The sequence below is a fragment of the Artemia sp. Qi Xiang Cuo genome, chromosome 9 (genome assembly GCF_049724085.1).
Source record: "Artemia sp. Qi Xiang Cuo chromosome 9, ASM4972408v1, whole genome shotgun sequence".
Lineage (NCBI taxonomy): Eukaryota > Metazoa > Arthropoda > Branchiopoda > Anostraca > Artemiidae > Artemia > Artemia sp. Qi Xiang Cuo.
Genome location: NC_142802.1, coordinates 61,931,533 through 61,953,033, shown reverse-complemented (window position 1 = coordinate 61,953,033; position 21,501 = coordinate 61,931,533). Strand labels below are relative to the sequence as shown.

Below are 21,501 nucleotides of genomic sequence, written 5' to 3'. Positions count from 1 at the left end.
CTATGGCGTTGTTCTTCTAACATAATATTTTTTTCTACTTCACTTTCATTTTTGATTTACTCTTGTTCTCCCAGTTGCTGGTCTTCTAATAGCACAGTTCTTTGTTCTTCACTTTTATTTTTGATGCTCTCAAATATTCGCTATTTTGTCACTGCTGACTGCACAATTCTTTGTTCTCCATTGTTGTTTTTGACAAATTCTGATTCTCAGAGTCATTTATAATTCTCAATGCTACTTATCTTCTAACGGCATGTTTCCTTGTCTTTGCTGTTATCTATCTTAAAAATCTGTCTAGGCCTATTTAGGTCACAAAAGCAAAAAGCTCCAAAGCTGCCAGTAGCAGAACTAGACAAAATTCCAAAAGCTACAGACACTTTAGCAGGATAATTTGTGTTTTGACTACTTTGCTTTGAAAAAATAAAGTGTTTTAACATATGAATATTTGCAGAACAGTAACAAATGTAATTTAATATTATGATAATGATAATTTTACTATGAGAATGAATAGTGTTTTGAACGAAATCCCATTATCAAGGTTTCAAGAATTAGAAAGTAGGTCTGTTTTATTTAATTTGGTTTTTCAAGATCCTTTATCTCATAACATTTTAGATTCTTTTAATATTCAACAAAACAAAAATGTATTTTTTAATGAATTAACTCAAAAGAATTCTTGTTTTAGAAGGATATTTTCTGGAATTGTCAGGGATGGGTGAGCATTCAGGGTGTGATTGAGAAGTTTTTATTGGATTTGGGTACTGATATTTTAGGCCTTTGTGAGTCTTTCTTAGATGAAAATTCTGCAAATAAAATTGATGTAAAAGAATACCAATTCTTTCATAGAAATAGAACCCAGCAAAAACATGGTGGTTTAGCTGTTTTAATCAAAATTATATTCCTGTACAAATGAAGGATAATTTTTTACAGTTTAATATTAAAATGAATTTTGAATGTTGCATAAGGTAAATTTGAAGCCACTGGGGTGCAATTTTAAAAACCTGATTTTTTTCTTCAAAACAGGATAACTACTTAGTTGTGACTTGAAACACCATCTCTTGAAGCCTTTGTTATATTTTGACAATGCAAAACGCGGCCACTATATCCGATACACCCAGATAAGAAAAAAACATTCAATTCAATCAGTTTCCTGTTTTTGACACAAAATGAGCTCCCAGCAATTTTTTACCTATGTAATGTTCAAACTGTAATTACTTGGATATTTTTCAGCCAAAAAACTTGGGATCAGCCCCAATGCATCAAGATACATCTAATCTGCTCTAAAATGTAGCTATACTGTTTTTTTTTTTACTATGTTAAAATGACAGCTAATATTATATTGACAAAACTATGTTCTAAGTGTCAAAAATTCTTGTCTGTTGTAGCAGAACACGAGACCAATCTAAAATGTTCCTTCAGCCAAGTTGAAATGCAGATATTGACTTTTATTATGAGATTCATTTCTTTTGAGAATATTTTGTAGTGACCTTGCCAAGATTTTTGACAGACAGCAACAGGTCCTGTCAAAATATATATGAATCTGTCAAAACTTCACTGAACATGTAAAACAGATGAGAAACAATTGGTGTCAAAATTCAAGGGTCCTCTGACAAAAACATAGTTGTCAAATTTATGGGTACTTCCTCAACAACAAAAAATTTTGACTGTTATTATTTGTAATATTATTTTACATAAAAAACATTTTAAAAAGTTTTATTTTTAACTGCAGTTTTACTTATTTGATGCTAAATTTTTCCATCATCTGAGGAACTACCACTTGGCCTCATGCTATGTTCATATTTTTAAGCATTTAACATGGTTGACCACAACACCCTAATTCATTTATCACTGAATAAATTTGAAGTACACATTCTCTTAGTAAATTTTATTCATGTTTTCTTTTGAATAGATCCCAAGCAGTAAAATACAAAAAAATTCTCTGTGAACCCCCCGCCCCCCAATTAGCCTGGAATTCCTATCCCACCCAAAATGCTAATTAAACATGTTAAACTCCTTGGTGTCACAAACTTCTAATAATCTTAAATAGGAAATGCATATTTCAAGAATTCTAGACTTTCCAGACAAAGGATAGTCAAAATTAAAATTGTTTTAAGTAGATTAAGTTAGATTTAAAGTTAGATTAACTTTGAAATGGCCAAATCTTGACAAAACTTCAACTTTGAACAATAAAGAAATCTTTGCTGAACCATTAAAGCTGAGAGAAAGTGGGCCAATCCAGATAGCGTTTATAAAAAGACCTATACCACACTATTATATCACACATTATATTATAGAGACATAGGTCACACAATTACACTCCACATGATTATCCAGTTTTCATCCCTATAATTGAGGCAACTTTTTAGTTTTTTGCTTCCACTATCTGAATAGTATTTTATGCATTTACACATTTACAAAAGTTGAAGAGAAACAAAGAAATAAAGTAAAAAGAATAGGTATGTTGAATCCACCAGGATCCACCCACAGGTATTCCCCAAGTATTTCGACATGTGTCGAATTGTTTTCAAACTTACGTCAAAAACAGGAAACTTTTTTGTTCTGTTTAATTTGTTGATGAAAACCCTCCAATTTAAGAAAATCAGAGTTTTGTACCCTTTTCTGAAAAAACTTCAAATTTCTAATCCAACAGTTAGATTTATAAATATTTTTCTACATACCGTACTGAAACCTTTATCAAACCAAAAGTCTTTAAATTAAGCCTTCTGGAGTAGAAAAAGTGTTTTTTTTTTACAAAACTGTCAAATATTTGGTACCTTTACCAGGTAAAGGCACCAATGATTTGACAGAGCAATTTTGGAACCACTGTCAACATTTTCCTTCAAAACAGGATAACTCTGCTTAGTGTTGACTTAGAACACCATCTCTTGAAGCCTTTGTTATATTTTAAGAATGCAAAACATGGACACTATATCCAAGACACCCAGATGTGAAAAGAATATTGAATTCAACCAGTTTCCTGTTTTGACACAAATTGAGCTCCTGACAATTTTTTAGCTATGTAATGTTCAAACTGTCATAAATTGTTTTTTTTTTTTGTAGGAAAAAGTTAGGATCAGCACCAATGCATCAAGATACATCTGATCTTCTCTAAAACGTTGCCATATTGGGCTTTCCTTGATAAAATTCAGTTAAAATGGCAGCTAATATTACATTGATGAAACTATTTTCCAAGTCTCTAAAAATCTTCCTTCAGCCAAATTCAAATGTAGATATTGGCTTCTATTATGATATTCATTTCTTTTGAGAATATCTTGCAATAACCTTGTCAAAATTTTTTTACAGACAGCAACAAACCCTGTCAAAATATAGGTGACTCTGTCAAAACTTCACTGAACATGTAAAACAGATGAGAAACAATTAGTGTCAAAATTCAAGGGTTCTCTGATGAAAACAGTTGTCATATTTATGGATTAAATTGAAATTTACGGATTTTGATGATTATTATTTTGAATAATATTTAACATGAATAAAAACATTAAAAAAGTTGTTTTTATGGTAGTTTTACTGATTTTATGCTAGATGCTACATTTTTCCATCATCTGAAGAACTGCAGCTTGGCCTCAAGCTATGTTCATATTTTTAAGCATTTGACTTGATTGATCACAACACCCTAATTCATTAATCACTGAATAAATTTGAAGTACATCCTCTCTTAGAAAATTTTATACATGTTTTCTTTCAAATAGATCCCGAGCTTTAAAATACAAAATATTCTCTCTGAACCCCTCCCTAATTAGCATGGATTCCCTACCCCACCCAAAATACTAATGAAACATGTTAAACTCCTTGGTGTCACAAACTTCTGAATCATATTAAGTAGGACATGCATATTTCAAGAATTCTGGACATTCCAAACTAGTTTTTTAAAGTAGATTAAACTGGTAGATTAACTTTGAAATGGCCAAATGTTGACATCACCTTAGCTGTGAACAACAAAGTAATCTTTGCTGAACCATTAAATCTGAGACAAAGTGGGCTATTCTAGGTAGCCCTTATAAAGAGACCTATATCAGATTATTATATCACACAATATATTATAGAGACTGAGGTCACACAATTACACTCCACATGGTTGTCCAATTTTGTCCCTATACTTTAGGCAATTTTTTGGTATTTTGCTTCCACTATATGAATAGTATTTTATACAATTATGCATTTGAAAAAGTTGAAGAGAAACAATTCAATAAAATAAAAATAATAGACATGTCAAATCCACCAGGATCTGCCTGCAAGTATTCCAGAGGTATTTTGACATGTGTCAAATAGGGTTCCAACTTAAATCAAAAAAGGTAACTTTTTTTATCTGTTGAATTTATAGGTGAAAATGCTCCAATTTTAAGAAAATTAGAGTTTTGTACCCTTCTCTGATAAAACTGTAAATTTCAAATCAAACAGTTATATTTGCAGATATTTTTTCTACATACTGAAACCCTTTTCAAACCAAAAGTCATTAAATTAAGCCTTCTGAAGTTGAAAGTCATTTTTTACAAAAACTGTTGAATCATCAGTAACTTTACCCTACAGTTAATTATACATTTACCTTAATGTTCAAAGAGTTAGTATGTTTTGGCATCAAAATACACCCTTTTGACGATTTACCCCTTCCTGGAAAAAGTGGAAAAGGGCATGGGTAGGGGTGGTTGTCCTCTGATCACTTTAGAATCATAAAAAGGGCACTAGAACTTTTGATGCCCACTTTAATGAGCCTCAATAAAAAGTTGATAAGGCCACTCTTCCCATAAATACTTTATATTTTAACAATGGACAACTTGCATAGCTTAAAGCCCTTGCCTTAGAAGCTGGAAGGGGAGAAGGGCTGTCCCCTTAACAATGAGGCACAGTTATATGACCTTTGGACTATTTTTGAACAAAATGGCTGCCTCCAAATTTGGTACTTAGGCACTATGTGGGCCTTTACAAGGAAACCAGTCACAAAAACCCGTTTTTGATGGGTTAATTAAAGACTGATATGTGCTAAGTGCCCTGTGTGGCATGTCCTGAGGGCAAAAAACAACCTAAAATTTTAATATTTATGGGTGAAAATTGTAATATTTAATTATTTGGTGCCAAAAAAGAACTAATCCTTCTCAGAGTGAAATAAGGTGTTAATGTACAGTTCAGTGTCATCAGAAGAAAACACTGTTTGATTTTGAAAACAACTTTAAAAAATCAAAAAAAACTTACTAACATCATTCCTAAAGAGTTATGCTTTAGTTTACTCCCTAACCCTCTTTAGTTTGCAAATTAAAAAAAAAAAATTCAAGAACATTAAAACCCTAACATATAGCCCAAGCTATATATTTCCAATACATTTTCTGTTAGTTGAGTTGAATTTGTCAATGTTGATTCAGTTTATAGTTATATGGTGATTCCTTCTCAAGAACCTGATTGTGCGTTAAAATTCTTTATAATTTACTGGATTTAAATTCAACTCATATTTCTTTATATTTCCATATATTGGTTGACCATAATTCCTTTGTTTCTTCAATTTCATCCATTCTTGAATATGATTTAGTCAACTATTATATCACTTTAATTGAATAGCCTAGGCCTACAAAGACCATTAGGGGGAAAGGGAAACTGGAGATTAATTGTCCAAAACGCAAAAATAAAAATTGTCTCTCTTTGGTTCTAGCATGTCACCTTGTGAAGAGAAACTTTTCTAGACCTTTATCTATTTTGAAAAACTAAACAGGGAAGGAGCAAAATGTAAAGTTGAGAGAAAATTAGGTATTGTTCTAGGTGGGACTATAATTTAGCTAAGATGAAAGTGAAAATGTCATTGGATGCCCTTTGTACGCCCCCTCAAACTTCAATAATTGCTTCTGTGGCTTATTGCATCTTGAGCCCTTAAAGGGGCCCCAAAGAGTATATATATATATATATATATATATATATATATATATATATATATATATATATATATATATATATATATATATATATATATATATATATATATATATATATATATATATATATATATATATATATATATATATATATATAGAAACATGGGTATAAAAATTGCTAAAAATGAGCTAAAATCTCATAGGACCAGTATAATTATAATATAATATAATTACATATAATTATATAATATAATTATATAATACAATTATATATATATATATATATATATATATATATATATATATATATATATATATATATATAATTATATTATATAATTATATGTAATTATATTATACAATTATGTATATATATAATTTTTGGGAGAAGCTTAAAGCCAGTGAAGTGTATGTTATTTTAAAATATAAATATTGGGACTTGTTCCTTAATTAAGTGTTTTTTTCTTATATTTAAGTATAGATATTAACAGGTATTGATTATTAGATATTAGGTATATACATAGATTTAATCCTGCCATTGAAAGTACATATTAACAATCTTAGAGCAACTATGTCCAGGAGTCTTGGTTGTTTGAAAAACTGTAAGAAATTTATTTTTTTATTAATTGATTTTTATTTTAAGCATTGCCCGAGGGTTTGAATGTTGACCCAAGCTATGAGGGCTACAAATTGTTCAGAATAAATCAATAAGAAATTTTGACCATTTTTAGCACACCCTAGGAAGACTAAAAAATTATCTGAAAGTAAAACATCTTTTTTTATTTCTTCATTTTCTTGACTTAAACCTTTTTTATTTAGAAATTTAGTTTTTAAAATACAACATCCAATATTAAAATCCAAAGACCATTTTCTGAACGGACTGAAACTTAATAAATATTGAGTTTTACCAAAAGCTAGGGAAATGTTTATTTTCCGTTCGTTAAGAATGAAGATCAAGATTAAATATAAGGTATCAACTTCCTCTAATTGTGAATAAACAGAAGTAATCATATTTTGTAAGCGAATCACCGTCGCTGCTCACATTTAGAGAATCCAAAAATAAATAAGACGGTTCTTCCAGCTACAGCAGCCAGCAATACTAATATATTAATATGAAACAAAACTCAAGCAAAGTTAGAGTTCAGTTGATCAGTGATTTCCGCGAAAATTGAAGGTTACTTTCATGATAGATTCCCAGGCTGATATTCCCCCATGCACTAAGCTTTTCTTTGATTATTCTCTCTTTCATCCGTGGTCTTATTTGAGGACAAGCATATATGTCTGCTTTAATTTCCCCGTTGTTTTCCCCGATACATCTTTGATTATTCACTCTCCCATCAGTGTTCTCATGTAAGGACATGCATATTTGTATTGTTGAATTCTCCCGGTCCTTTTCCCCGACATATCTTCGATCTTCCCCCCTCCCATCATCGGTCTTACTTGGGGACAAGCACACTTGTGTTGTTTAATTCTCACATAATTTTAAACTATACATATATGATTATTTCCTCTTTCATCAGTGTTCTCTTTTAAGGACATGCATATATGTCTTGTTTAATTTCCCCGTCTTTTTCCCCGATGCATCTTTGATTATCACCTCTTTCATCAGTGGTCTTATTTGAGGACATGCATATATGTATTCTTTAATTTTCCCGACCTTTTCCGCGATGTATCTTCGATTATTCCCTCTTTCATCAGTGGTCTTATTTGAGGACAAGCATATATGTCTTCTTTAATTTCCCCGTTGTTTTCCCCGATGCATCTTTGATTATCCCCTCTTTCATCAGCGGTCTTATTTGACGACAAGCATATATGTCTTCTTTAATTTTCCCGTCCTTTCCCCGATGCATCTTTGATTATTCCCTTTTTCATCAGTGGTCTTATTTGAGGACAAGCATATATGTCTTCTTTAATTTCCCCGTCCTTTTCCCCGATGCATCTTTGATTATTCCCTCTTTAATCAGTGGTCTTGTTTGAGGACAATCATGTATGTCTTCTTTAATTTACCCGCACTTTTCCCCGATTCATCTTCGATTATCCCCTCTCCCATCCGCGGTCTTATGTGACGACAAACATATTTGTATTGTTTAATTTCCCCGTCCTTTACCCCGATGTATCATTGATTTTTACCTCTTTTATCAGTGGTCTTATTCGAGGACAAGCATTTATGTCTTCTTTAATTTTCCCGTCCTTTTCCCCGATACATCTTTGATTATTCCCTCTTTCATCAGTGGTCTTATTTGAGGACAAGCATATATGTCTTCTTTAATTTCTCCGTCATTTTCCCCGATGCATCTTTGATTATTCCCTCAATCAGTGGTCTTATTTGAGGACAAGCATATATGTCTTCTTTAATTTTCCTCGTCCAGTCCCCCGACATATCGTTGATTTGCCCCTCTTCCCTCAGCGTTCTTTTGTGACGACATGCATTTATTCCTTCTTGATTTTTACCGTCTTTTTCCCCCGATACATCTTCGATCATTCCCCCTTCTATCAGTGGTCTTATGCGAGGACAAGCAGACATGTCTTCTTTAATTTCCCCGTCCTTTTCCCCGATGTATCTTCGATTATTCCCTCTTTCATCAGTGGTCTTATTTGAGGACATGCATACATGTCTTCTTTAAATTTCCCGTCCTTTTCCCCGATGTATCTTTGATTATTCCCTCTTCCATCAGTGTTCTTATGTGAGGACAAGCATATATGTCTTCTTTAATTTAACCGTCCTTTTCCCCGATACATCTTCGATTATTCCCTCTTTCATCAGTGTTCTTATGTGAGGACAAACATATATGTCTTCTTTAATTTCCCCGTCCTTTTCCCTCACTGATATCATCTTCTGATTATTCCCTCTTTCATCAGTGGTCTTATTTGAGGACAAGCATATATGTCTTCTTTAATTTTCCCGTCCTTTTCCCCGATGCATCTTTGATTATTCCCTCTTTTATCAGAACGTTAAATAAATAAGTCTGACTCGAATTCGACGACAAGCATATATGTCTTCTTTAATTTCTCCGTACTTTTCCCCGATGCATCTTTGATTATTCCCTCTTTCATCAGTGGTCTTATTTGACGACAAACATATATGTCTTCTTTAATTTCCCCGTCATTTTCCCCAATGCATCTTTGATTTTTCCCTCTTTTATCAGTGGTCTTATTTGAGGACAATCACATATGTGTTCTTTAATTTACCCGCCCTTTTACCCGATACATCTTCGAGTATTACCTCTCTAATCCGTGGTCTTAATAGAGGACAAACATATATGTATTCTTTAATTTACCCGTCTTTGCCCCCGATTAATCTGTGATTATTCCATCTTTGATCAGCGGGCTTATTAGAGGACAAGCTTATATGTCTTCTTTAATTTCCCCGTCATTTTCCACGATTCATCTTTGATTATTTCCTCTTTCATCAGTGGTCTTATTAGAGGACAAGCATATATGTCTTCTTTAATTTCCCCGTCCTTTTCCCCGATGCATCTTTGAAAATCCCCTCTTTCATCAGTGGTCTTATTTCAGGACAGGCATATATGTCTTCTTTAATTTCCCCGTCCTTTTCCCCGATGCACTAAGCTTTTCTTTGATTATTCCCTCTTTCATCAGTGGTCTCATTTGAGGACATGCATATATGTCTTCTTTAATTTCCCCGTCCTTTTCCCCTATACATCTTTGATTTTCTCCTCTTTTAGCAGCGGTCTCATTCGACGACAAACATATATGTCTTGTTTAATTTTACCGTCCTTTTCCCCAACATATCATTGATTTTACCCTCTCCTATCAGTGGTCTGAGTTGAGGACAAGAATACATGTCTTGTTTAATTTCCCCGGTCCTTTTCCCCGATGCACTAAGCTTTTATATGATTATCCCCTCTTTCATCATTGGTCTAATTTGAGGACAAGCATATATGTCTTCTTTAATTTCCCCGTCTTTTTCCCCGATGCATCTTTGATTATTCCCTCTTTCATCAGTGGTCTTATTTGAGGACAAGCATATATGTCTTCTTTAATTTCCCCGATACATCTTTGATTATTCTCTCTTTCTTCAGTGGTCTTATTTGAGGACAAGCATTTATGTCTTCTTTAATTTCCCCGTCCTTTTCCCCGATACATCTTTGATTATTCCCTCTTCCATCAGTGGTCTTATTTGAGGACAAGCATATATGTCTTCTTTAATTTCCCCATCCTTTTCCCCGATGCACTAAGCTTTTCTTTGATTATTCCCTCTTTCATCAGTGGTCTCATTTGAGGACAAGCATATATGTCTTCTTTAATTTCCCCGTCCTTTTCCCCGATGCATCTTTGATTATTCCCACTTTCATCAGTGGTCTTATTTGAGGACAAATATTTATGTCTTCTTTAATTTCCCCGTCCTTTTCCCCGATGCACTAAGCTTTTCTTTGATTATTCCCTCTTTCATCAGTGGTCTTATTTGAGGACAAGATATATTTTTTGCATCACTTACTTTAGGAAATTTTGTTTCATTTACAAAAATCCATCAAGAGCTAAAATTTTACATTTCTTGGCCAGTTTTTTCCAACATATAATGTTTTTGTATTTTATACAAAGTATTTTATATACATTTTCTATAACTTCTTTTCATGTTATATGCTTATTTAATTTTATACTTATATTTTATGCAATATATATTTTATATTTTACATGTTACATTTTTTTTACATAATTTGCACATATTTTTTACATTTTAAAATAGTGATTTTTCCAGTCTCTGCTGGAACTTGTATTCGTTATATTTATTTTTTCCAAAATAAATTTTGAATTTTCATAAGACTATTTCATTTAAGAACCCTCGACTAGTGTTCTAGACTAGTGCCTCTAAACTTACTTTCGTACCATCGATAAATAATATATATATATATATATATATATATATATATATATATATATATATATATATATATATATATATATATATATATATATATATATATATATATATATATGTTTATTTTAGCACGCCATAAAACAACAACCTTCCGGAGTAAAGAAAAAAACATAAAAAATAATACTAAAAGGTGAACAAACGATTAGATTTTATTGTCTATCTAGCTTGTATATTATGTACTGGGGAAGGAAGTATGTTCATAAATATGTTCAAGGGCCCCTTTTCTAGCATTAATTTCTTGTTTTGCCACAACTTGAGGGGGATAAGACATTTGATCTTTATTCAAAAGAGATAACGAAGAGAGCGAAGTACCAATACCCATACAACCCTATAAAAAGATTGCTTCAGAGAGGCCCCTTTGAAACCCTAAGAAATAATGATCCTGAAGTACATTTTTGATACTTCAGACTCCCCCAACACCACTCCAGAGAAAAATTTCAAGGGGTACTTTTTGGGATGGGGAGGGGTAATTGTTGTTCTCAACTCATTTCTAAGCAATGCAAATATTAAAATTGAATTTAAAAACAGGGATTGAAGAAGGGAGAAAACTTTGAAATTTAAGAGAACTTCGATTTAAACAGCCCATAGTAAAAAAAAAATGCAAGTTACGAGCAACCCTTGTCAATTGCGTAAATAAACACCACTCTTCCGTTTTATATTCTATACTCAAGTCAGTCATTACGCCACAAACATTCTAACAAAATACCAGTTTGTGGCGTAATGTGCGTAATGTTTGTTTGTTAACTCTTTATTTGTTTGTTTTTTTGTTTGTGTTTTGTTTGTAGCGTCTTGTTTTGTGGCGTCTTGTTTGTGGCGTCTTGTTTTGTCTTCCGTTTTATATTCTATACTCAAGTCAGTCATTACGCCACAAACAAAAAACGTAACTCTTTATATCGATTTCAAAAGTTAAAACTATGGTTGTAATAAATTTCTCCCTTTACATGAGAAGTAAAAAGTGCTGCCTGTTTGTTGGATAAATTCACGTCCCGCACCAAATCAATGACATCTCCTTGAGACAGTAGAATGCAGCTCCTTACAACAACCTCATTATATTAGGAAGTTTGTTTTTTTTTAATGAGGGTTTAATGTTTCGTCCTCGATTTCTTCTGGCGTTGCAGACGGATCGGATGTGATGCTCCTGGGACGGGTTCTTCACTATGAGGGATCGGTCTTTTAGCAGATGGCAGGTCAAGATACTGAGATATACTCTTTGCTTTAATTGCAATAGCTAAGATTGTCCTTTTCGGTCAACCGTCTAGGGCTAAACGGAAAGCAGGTCGTCCGTTGTTGGGATGGGAGGATGTCGTAAAGAAAGATTCAAGGAACATGGGAACTTTCTGGGAGGGTGTAAAAAAGGAGTCTTTGAATAGATCGGGATGGAGGAGGAGCGTGCAAAGCTGCGATGGCCTCAGGCGGCTTGGTGCTGTGGTGAGTTGTTAGAAGTAGTAGTTGCTATTTCGTATCAGTAAGACAAAAATATTAATCAGGTGAGTGATTCGTTGATCCCATCCAAATCATAAAAATTGCAAAAGGCACCGATCTTTCTGCCCAGCCAGTTAGAAGACACTGAGATGCAGTACTACGTATGTGTGGATCCCACACTTTGTATTGTAGTCCGATGGCAAGGCCAAAATACTGTTCGAATCACAGGAAATCCGTCCAACTATCCAATAGCGGACTCGCCAAATCATAGGAATTACAAAAGGCAAAGATCGAAATTTTTTCACCCATTTAGTGAGAACAGTCCCACAAGTACGACGACGAATGTGTGGAACCAACGCTTTATCATGTTGTCCGATGGCAAAGCCAAAATACTGTCCGAATCACAGGAAATTCGTCCAACTGTCCAATAGTGGACTCGCCAAATCATAGGAATTACAAAAGGCAAAGATCGAAATGTTTTCAGTGAAAACATTTCGATCTTTGCCTTTTGAAAACTTTTCACCCATTTACTGAGAACAGTCCCACAAGTACGACGACAAAGGTGTGGAACCAACGCTTTGTCATGTTGTCCGATGACAAAGCCAAAATACTGTTGATATAACTTAGTCACTAATAGCGTCAAATTTCTTCGCTATGTGATTTTGTAATACAATCATAAATATAACGAAACTTGTGAAAATAATTCTTACACTTTTTTCGCATTTTTCGAAAATCACTTTGTTAGGAAAACAGAGTATACACCTTTGCTCTTTATAGATATTAAATAATCTTAGTGTGAGAATGACACTTAAGGTTACAACATATATTTATATATTATTTTAATATCAACAATAACCTACAAAATTATTGTTATTTTATTTGGTGCAGTCCTACGGTTTTCATGTTTTAACGTAACACAGCTATCATTTGATAGTTAAAACTTTTACAATGCTGTAATAAATGTATATATTGAAAAACTATGTTAAATAAGCATGAAAAACATGTGAAAGTACGAATTTTTTTCCTTTTTTAGTGAAGCTTAGATCAATCTCTACGAAAAAGTCTAAACAATATCATACCAATGTCTAGTTGATTGGATAGGTCCAAAAATAATGAATCCAATTGTGCAAGTAGCTTGCCCTTCCGATTCGAGTTAAAGCTGCAGATTTGTAGCAAAATCGTATTTTTCGTAGGGAACGAAAGTTTATGAAAGATCTAAAGCCGACCGACCATGAAAAAAACAAAGAGAGAAAAAATCTCAAGATGAAGAAACAAACGAGAAGTCAGTTGCTTCCATGTTCTTATAGAAACACCTCTATTTAGATTCTGTGGTGTTCAATCACAATAAGCAACAGCTTGCTTCTCGTTTGGCTCGGATGGATGTCCTAAAAGCACAATCTTTGCCATCTGCCATCCTTCGTCCGTAGAAGATTGCCTTACAATATTAACCACTCTTTCACTACAGCCCTTCTCTCATTATAGCCCTAGGTCTGTCATACGAGTGCCTACAACTATTTTAACACAATTTTTTGGAAAATAGGTTAACAAATCTACCTCATTTTTTCGAATATGTCGGTAGAAACTCACTTCAGTTTGACCCTATTTTAAGGGAAGATAAAAATCGACAAAAAAAGAAAAAAGAAAAAAAAAGAACAGCTACAAAATAACAGGAAAAAAACAAGAATCGATCGTTTTTATGTTGTTTTTTTTTAATATACAGGAAATTCTAAGACAACTAAATAGCGACGAAGACCACACTGCCTTTCCATCATAAGCAATAAGCAGAACAACAGGGAAATTATTTATACAAGACAGTGGAACGCAACTTTTGAATGAATATTTCGACCCTATATCCTATATTAACAATAACAATTAGCCGAAGATTGGCAAGACACTCCCGTAAAATCAGGGGTCTTTTACAATGTGAAGTTCCCTCCAAGCCCTCAAATATAATTTACCTTCCATACATTCCAAAAGTCACTACAAGTTTAAAAAAAGTTTTCCGACAAAATAATTTTTATGTCGTATTTACAAACAATTTTAAAATCATGAATTTCCTAAACTCTGGTAAAGATATAGCTCCAGTTACTCACCAAAGAGGGGTTTATCAAATACCATGGGACTGTGGCCATTTTTATGTTGGTAGAACCCACCAAAATTTATAAAAACGCCTACAACAACACAAAGACGACATAACTAAAGCTTTAAATTCTAATAGTAAAAAATATTTCTTTTGATTCTGCTTTAAGCAGTCATATCTATGATAACCCTAGCCATAAAATCCTATTTGAAGAAACTTATCTGATTAGCAATGATTTAGGCATAAAACAGGTTGTTCGAGAGGCAATTGAAATTAAAATCAAAATAAACAGTAATATTTCTTTAAATAGAGATTTGGGGGAATATTCGCTTAATGCCCTATACCTGAAATTAATTAGAAATGATTTAACTAATTATATTAAAAACCAGTAAATAATTCAACTCAACCTGTTACGAATAGACCATCCAGGCTGGTTGCCAAGAAGGCGAGATCAGCTTTAAAAGCTTGCCTGTAAGTATTTTTATTTCATTTGAATGAATTGTTCTTTCTTCCACGTCGGTTGGTGTACCAGTCCTGGTTGAACTTCCTTGAAGTAATGATATTAGGGCTGTTTTGAAAATTAAAAAAAAAACTTTTTCAGTTTTAATGATCGAATTCACTTTCTTTTATATTTTTTTTATTGGTTTGTTTTGCTGAGGACGGCCCTTGGATATAGGGTTGAAATATTTATTTAAAGGTTACGGTCCACTGTCTTGTAAAAAAAAAAAAAAAAAAAAAAATCCCTGTTGTTCTAATTATTGCTCTAAGACAACTCGTATCAAGCCGAGATTTATAGCAACGACAGAGTTTCATTCTCAGCCCCGCCCCCCTGCTTGCATGCCAGCCTCGGCCTAAAGCCATTGTTGAATATTCTTCAGTCTTTCTAAAAAAGACAGATTTTAGACTCGCACATAATTTTCACAGCCATTTGGTTACAATAATTCCACATACATTTTAAGCAATGTAATGTTTCTGATTAGTCTTATCTGAATTTATTCAGTTGAGAAATTATTCAATTCCAAACGGAATTTATTCAGTTCCAAATTTAAAAATGTTGGTTTTTACCTTGCTAAACGAAAAAACCGGGAGAATATCCCTCCTGTAATTGGGGACCTGAGGCCAATCTCTAGTATTCACGACAAATTCAGTGTCGGGCAATTCAGCAGAAATCTTAAACAAAAAGTGCTCAATTCCTGAACATCGAAAAGGGAACATACACTCTTCTTCACGGTATACTTTTCCATTAAGGATTTGATAGAGGACACCTCTGTAAATAAAAATAATTATCGAATAGTTATAAAGTATAAAATATAGTAAATATAACTGTATTTATGGTAAGTATAGTACATAATGGCATACATAAAATATAGTAAATAACAAATATATAAATGATTAGTTCTCTGCAGAAAATAACAGCATTTCATATATATCAGGGGTACTATTATTGCCAAATTACGAATATCTAAAAATAATGTTTGCCCAAAAAAGTTACCAAATGGGAATGTGGGCTAATACAAGGTCGTACCCAGGATTTTTTTTTTTGGGGGGGGAGGGGTACTCAAAGATTTTAATTTTAGGGGGAGGGGGCTACACAAAAAAAACTCAAAAAACGCATGAAAAATGTTTATATCCATTTTTTTACGTTTTTTACGAGTCAAACAAACATTTCAGGGGGGGGGGGGGGGGTTTAAGCCCCCTAACCCCCCCTCCCTGGGTACGGCCTTGGGCGCATATCCAGAAGAAGGGGTCAAAAAAGGGGTTAAACAGCATTTGAACTTCAGGCCAGCTAATCCATAGCCCTGCATCTGAATGGCTATCACTAACCAAAATACAAACACACGCTAAACATACATTTAACAAAAGAGGGGTGGCACTGGAAATATTTTTTTCTTTTGTCAGTAAGGACAAGTTGCTTATATGGAATATTTCTTAAGGTACCCTAGACACGAATACAAAGTACCATAAATACTGTATAAATAATAACAGAAAATATGCCCCGTTTTGGAAAAAAACAAAAATCTTAAACTTGAAAATATCTCAAGAACCAAGTAACATAGTCGCTTATAAAAATAATTGTTAGATAATTAAAAGTATTATACAGACATCATTACATACAAAATATAACTGTATATATAATAAATATAGTTTACAATAGTAAATATAGTAAGAACTATATAAAATATAGAAAATAATAGCTTTGTAAACAATTAGTTTACTGCAGAAAATAACAGCCTGTCGTAAATATCAGTGTAACTATTATTGCCAAATTACGGATATTTAAAAATAAAATTATATATCTGCCAAAAAAAATGCTAAATATAAATGCAGGCTAATATTCAGAAGGAGGAGTGAAAAGGGGGGATAAATAGGATAGACATTTAAGGCCAGCTAATCCATAGCCCCGCATCTGAATGGCTATTATCAAGCAAAACACAAATTCTGTCAGTCAACCAGAAGAGTTCGACACCAGAAACGGAATTCGGCACCAGAAATCCAAAAGGCGTTACGTGACACAAATTACATTTAACAAGGGATTAGTAGCACAGGAAATAGTGTGTTCTTTTCTGTCAGTACAGACTGGAAGCTCATACGGAATACTTTTCAAGGCATCGGAGATGCGAAAACAAATAACTGTAAAAACTGTATAAGGAAGAAAAGAGGACAAAAAAAAGCATTCTGCAACTTCAAATCATCTCGAGAACAAAATAACGTAGAAAGCATTCTGCAACTTCAAAACATCTCGAGAACAAAATAACGTAGGAGACAACGAATTGAAGTATGTATTCGTTAGAACTTGAATAGTTTTAAGGGATGATCTACCAATTTAAGATTATATATCTAACGAAATAATGTATGTCTTAGTCAATCAACAAATTTATAATGTTTGAGTTTTAAGGATTAAAATTTAACTACTTAATTTTGTTTATTTATTTTAACGGGTCAGTGAGGCAACACTGACCAAAATGTGATACTACCCTAAAAACTTCATATTTTTGTAGCAGCCTAACGAGAAATCTATAGATCATGATTTTAAAATCCAAACAGGCCTAGGATGATCCCGAAGAGCAAAATTTTTGATTTCGATATCCTTGTTACTTTTTTTTAAGTATTTTTATTTTCTGTTTCTCGACTTCTTATTTGATTTTCCGGTTACTCCAGAGTTTATTTCTAGATTGTTGGTTTCGTTTGATTCTCGTTGTTCTCTAGAGTTTTATGTGATACAAAAAAGTAGCAATAAACACTTATCTTTCACATTCATACCGCAGTAATTTAAAAGGGATTATGTGATGCTTTCTGGAAAAGATTGATGTCAATCCCATTCCTTAAACAAAAAAAGTTCTATTGGCTATTTCAGCCCATTTTCTTCTATATCATTTGGTCCAAAAAATATTTTTAAATATCTAGAATTTATATATATATATATATATATATATATATATATATCTTTTTTCGCATATAAAGGGCCTTTTGAAAGAAAATATTTAACTTCAGAGACATAGTCTCTTTTCAAGTTTGTCTCTTTTTTTACATGTTTTGCATATCATGTACAGTGCAGTTTAGTGCCATCTACAATCCCCACTATGCAACAGTTTAGATGGCTGTTTTGCCATATATATATATATATATATATATATATATATATATATATATATATATATATATATATATATATATATATATATATATATATATATATATATATATATATATATATATATATATATATATATATATATATATATATATCTTTTCGCATATAAAGGGTCTTTTGAGAGACAATATTTGACTTCAGAGACATAGTCTCTTTTCAAGTTTGTCTCTTTTTTTGCATGTTTTGCATATCATGTACAGTGCAGTTTAGTGCCACCTACGATCCCCACTAAGCAACAGTTTAGATGGCTGTTTTGCCATTTTGTCTTGTGTTTGACGTGGCTATTTTTTCAAAAGATAAAAATTTTCTACTGAAGTTCATCTTCCTTATGCGCTAATTATCGTTGTTTTAAAGTCCATTCACTAAATAGCTTGTTCGTCTTTATTCTCTTTCTTCCTCCAGAGTTACTTCTCTATAGTTTCGTCCGATCTACATTTTCCAATGTGTTAGTATGAATTAGTATGTCGAGCTATGTTGACACGCACGCTTATTGACATGCTACGTTAACAAATTTAAGTCTTGAAAATTAACCTACCTTATGTTCTAACTCTCGTTGAGATACTTAAAATTTAAAACAAGATAATTTATATTTTTTCCTAAATGCGACACTTCTTTTTTTCTCGAAATTGGATCTTTTATGATCCAAATTGTTTTGTCGCATTCTGGGTGGATAGTAAAAAACAATGCTTTTGCAAGAAATATAATCTTAATAAAACTTAACAAGCGAAACATAACTTCATTTTTTCCAAAATCCTTTAAAATTATACCGCGTAACATACCGCGTTCTGAATACCAAATGCACACACTATTGACTTCTGAAAGATAATATGTTCAGCCAAGAAATTTATGCACAATTTTTTTTTTTTTTTTTTTTTTTTTTTTGGTGGGGAGGGCCAATTCATTAAAATTTACAAAACTGCAGGCAAATGATAGGGAAGAATAAAATACAAGAATTACTAGGCTACGTTATTCTTCACGGAAGTTTATTATACCTAAACATTCATCGATGGCCGCCCAAAAATTCCTATTTTGCAGTCGATATACCTTTGGAATTCCATCCCAACAGATCCATCTCTCTCCTTTTCTTTTAGATCTATTTTCAGGAATCTTCCTAACTTTTAAACCCGTCGTCTTGTTTTTTTTTTTTTTCATATTTTAATTCCAACTTGGTATTTTCTGTTCCTTTACTTTCTTTGGATCACTATAGTTAATATTACTACTTGCTGTTTTAAATGTTTTTTACTGTATTCTAGGGTATATTCTGTTTTTTTTTTCTTTATTTTACATGTATTTCTTGATTTAGTGTCTTGCTTATGATTTTTTGGTGTTTTATTACTGTATTGCAAGGCCTACAACCAGGCCTACAACCTACGAGGCCTACAACCAAGCTTCTTGAGACAAATAACCATTTCATGTTGGTAATAGTGTGTTACAACGAAAAAATGATTGATTGATGATACGGAGACATGAGTCGAAACACCACCAAGCGCTCGAGAATGTGGCTCTTTGTGCTCGCTGGTTACCCCCTCCCCCGCCCTGCTCATTCAGTTGAGAAAAACTTTGAAGGTGCCAAGTCTAAAACAAACTGCTTCGAAAAGACAAGATAATCAATCTTGTCTTTTCATCGTTAGCCTCATATTAGTGAAGTTTATATTTTCATAAGTTTCAGTTGAGATGTCAGCTGAGTCAGTTTCAGATAAGTTTCAGTTGAGCTAACAAAAGTTTCAAAGCTAGTAAAAGCAAATGAACGAGATCGTAATTAAGAATAACAGCCTCTTTATAGGCTGTTATTCGTTATAAATTTTATATTTATATAAAATTTAGGCTGCTATAAATTTGCATTTTGATCACGGTTTTGAGAAGAAATAAAATACATTTAAAACACAAAATCAAACATTCCAATAAAACTTGCCGAAACTATGTGAATTATTTCTTTTAATAAGATTAATCTCTCTGCACAAGTTTTCCGAACACCACTTTTTTACATTAAACTGTAAAATAGTTTCATTATATTCTGTTTTCTCAATTGAAACTGTCAGTCAGGGGCGTAATTTGCAATGGGGCAGGGGGCAAGTGGCTCTCCTACACCATGGTTTGCCCTCCCCCGATCCCAGTTTGCCCCCCACCCACACAACTGAAATTTAGTTTCTTCAAAAACCTTGTCAAAACTAAGATAAGCCTACATAATTCAAGCATCCACAGAAACAGGTCTGTTTTTTTTAGTATATCGTTACCTTTATGGTACTATATGGCTCATTTTTCAGTTTTGCTGCCATTTTCACTTAATTTAGGAAAATTGGCTACGACTTTACCCCAGGATTTGACGAAATTACGCCACTGCTGTCAGTCCTAATTAAAAATTGTAGAAAAGTTTATGATTAGTGACGTCTGTTTTGGGGACTGTTTCAGCGCCATCTAAAAATCCCAAAATTTCAATAGTCCCAAGACGAGATCAATTCACTTTGTATCCCTTTAGTCCTGGAGTTACGCAGTGTGTTGGATCTCAGTTTGGTAATACGGGATCCAGAGTTCAAAGCCAACTGCAGCAGCATATTGCAGGGCTCAGAATTCAGTTCCGGTATTGAGATTATGGGAAAGCTTCTCCATATTAATTCATACAAGGAGAGAAGAAGAAGAAGATTTTTCATTAACGAAAAATGAAGTAATTGTCTTCAGTTATCGAATATTGTTTAATTTAATCTAAAAGTTCTTGTAACAATGAAATTGGGGAACTGAGTCTTTTTCTTCTTCTCTCCTTGTTTGAATTAGTATGGAGAAGATTTCCCATAATCTCAATGCTGGAATCGAATTCTGAGCCCTGCAATGTGCTGCTGCAGTTGAGTTCGAAATCTAGATCCCGTATTATCAAACTCAGATCAAAAACACTGCGCTACTACAGGACTAGACAGTTCCAAGATGCGTTGATCTCGTCTTGGATCTATGCATTGAGGTCAAATAAACAAATATCGCCATCTAGAAATGCAACTTTTTGGATGATAGTACTAATTCAAACAAGGAGAGAAGAAGAAGAAGACGCGGATCAGTTCCCCAATTTCATTGTTACAAGAACTTTTAGATTAAATTTAACAATATTCGATAACTATAGACAATCACTCAAGTTTACGCTGTTTATGTGTAAAATTCGAGAACACACCGGGTTTTCTGTGAGTTTCTTCGTTACTTTAAAAATAAATTTGGGCTATAGATTTGCATATTAGAAGGGGGGGGGGATAAAGTATAGCGAGTCTGCATGCAAAATGTGTTTGGTACAATTATTCTGCATATTAGATAGATAGATAGATAAGTGTATTTTAAAGCCAAATATACGGCCATGAACATAGTAAAATAACATAAAATGAAAGGCAAAAATAACATAAACTTTGATCAGCGATCATCATAAAACACTTAAATTCAACACTACATTAACCTAATAATTGTACTTAATACTTGGAAAGACGGTTATTGAAAAAAAAACACTTAACACCTTGAAAGAATCCTTAAATGAAACATTACACGCTATTCTTCTGTAATTTTTTAGTGGCCATATACCTAGACAGAATTGTTTTCGGACTTCAAACTG

General features: G+C 32.9%; 1 protein-coding gene across 1 annotated transcript in view; it reads right to left on the bottom strand.

The window, feature by feature from the left end:
- Positions 1 to 21,501, bottom strand: part of LOC148948909 (O-glucosyltransferase rumi homolog) — a 242,818-nt gene that overhangs the window by 174,942 nt on the left and 46,375 nt on the right. The window contains exon 4 of the mRNA XM_089094136.1: positions 15,335 to 15,536. Coding sequence (XP_088950262.1) covers positions 15,335 to 15,536 — 202 coding nt within the window. The remainder of the gene's footprint in view (positions 1 to 15,334; positions 15,537 to 21,501) is intronic.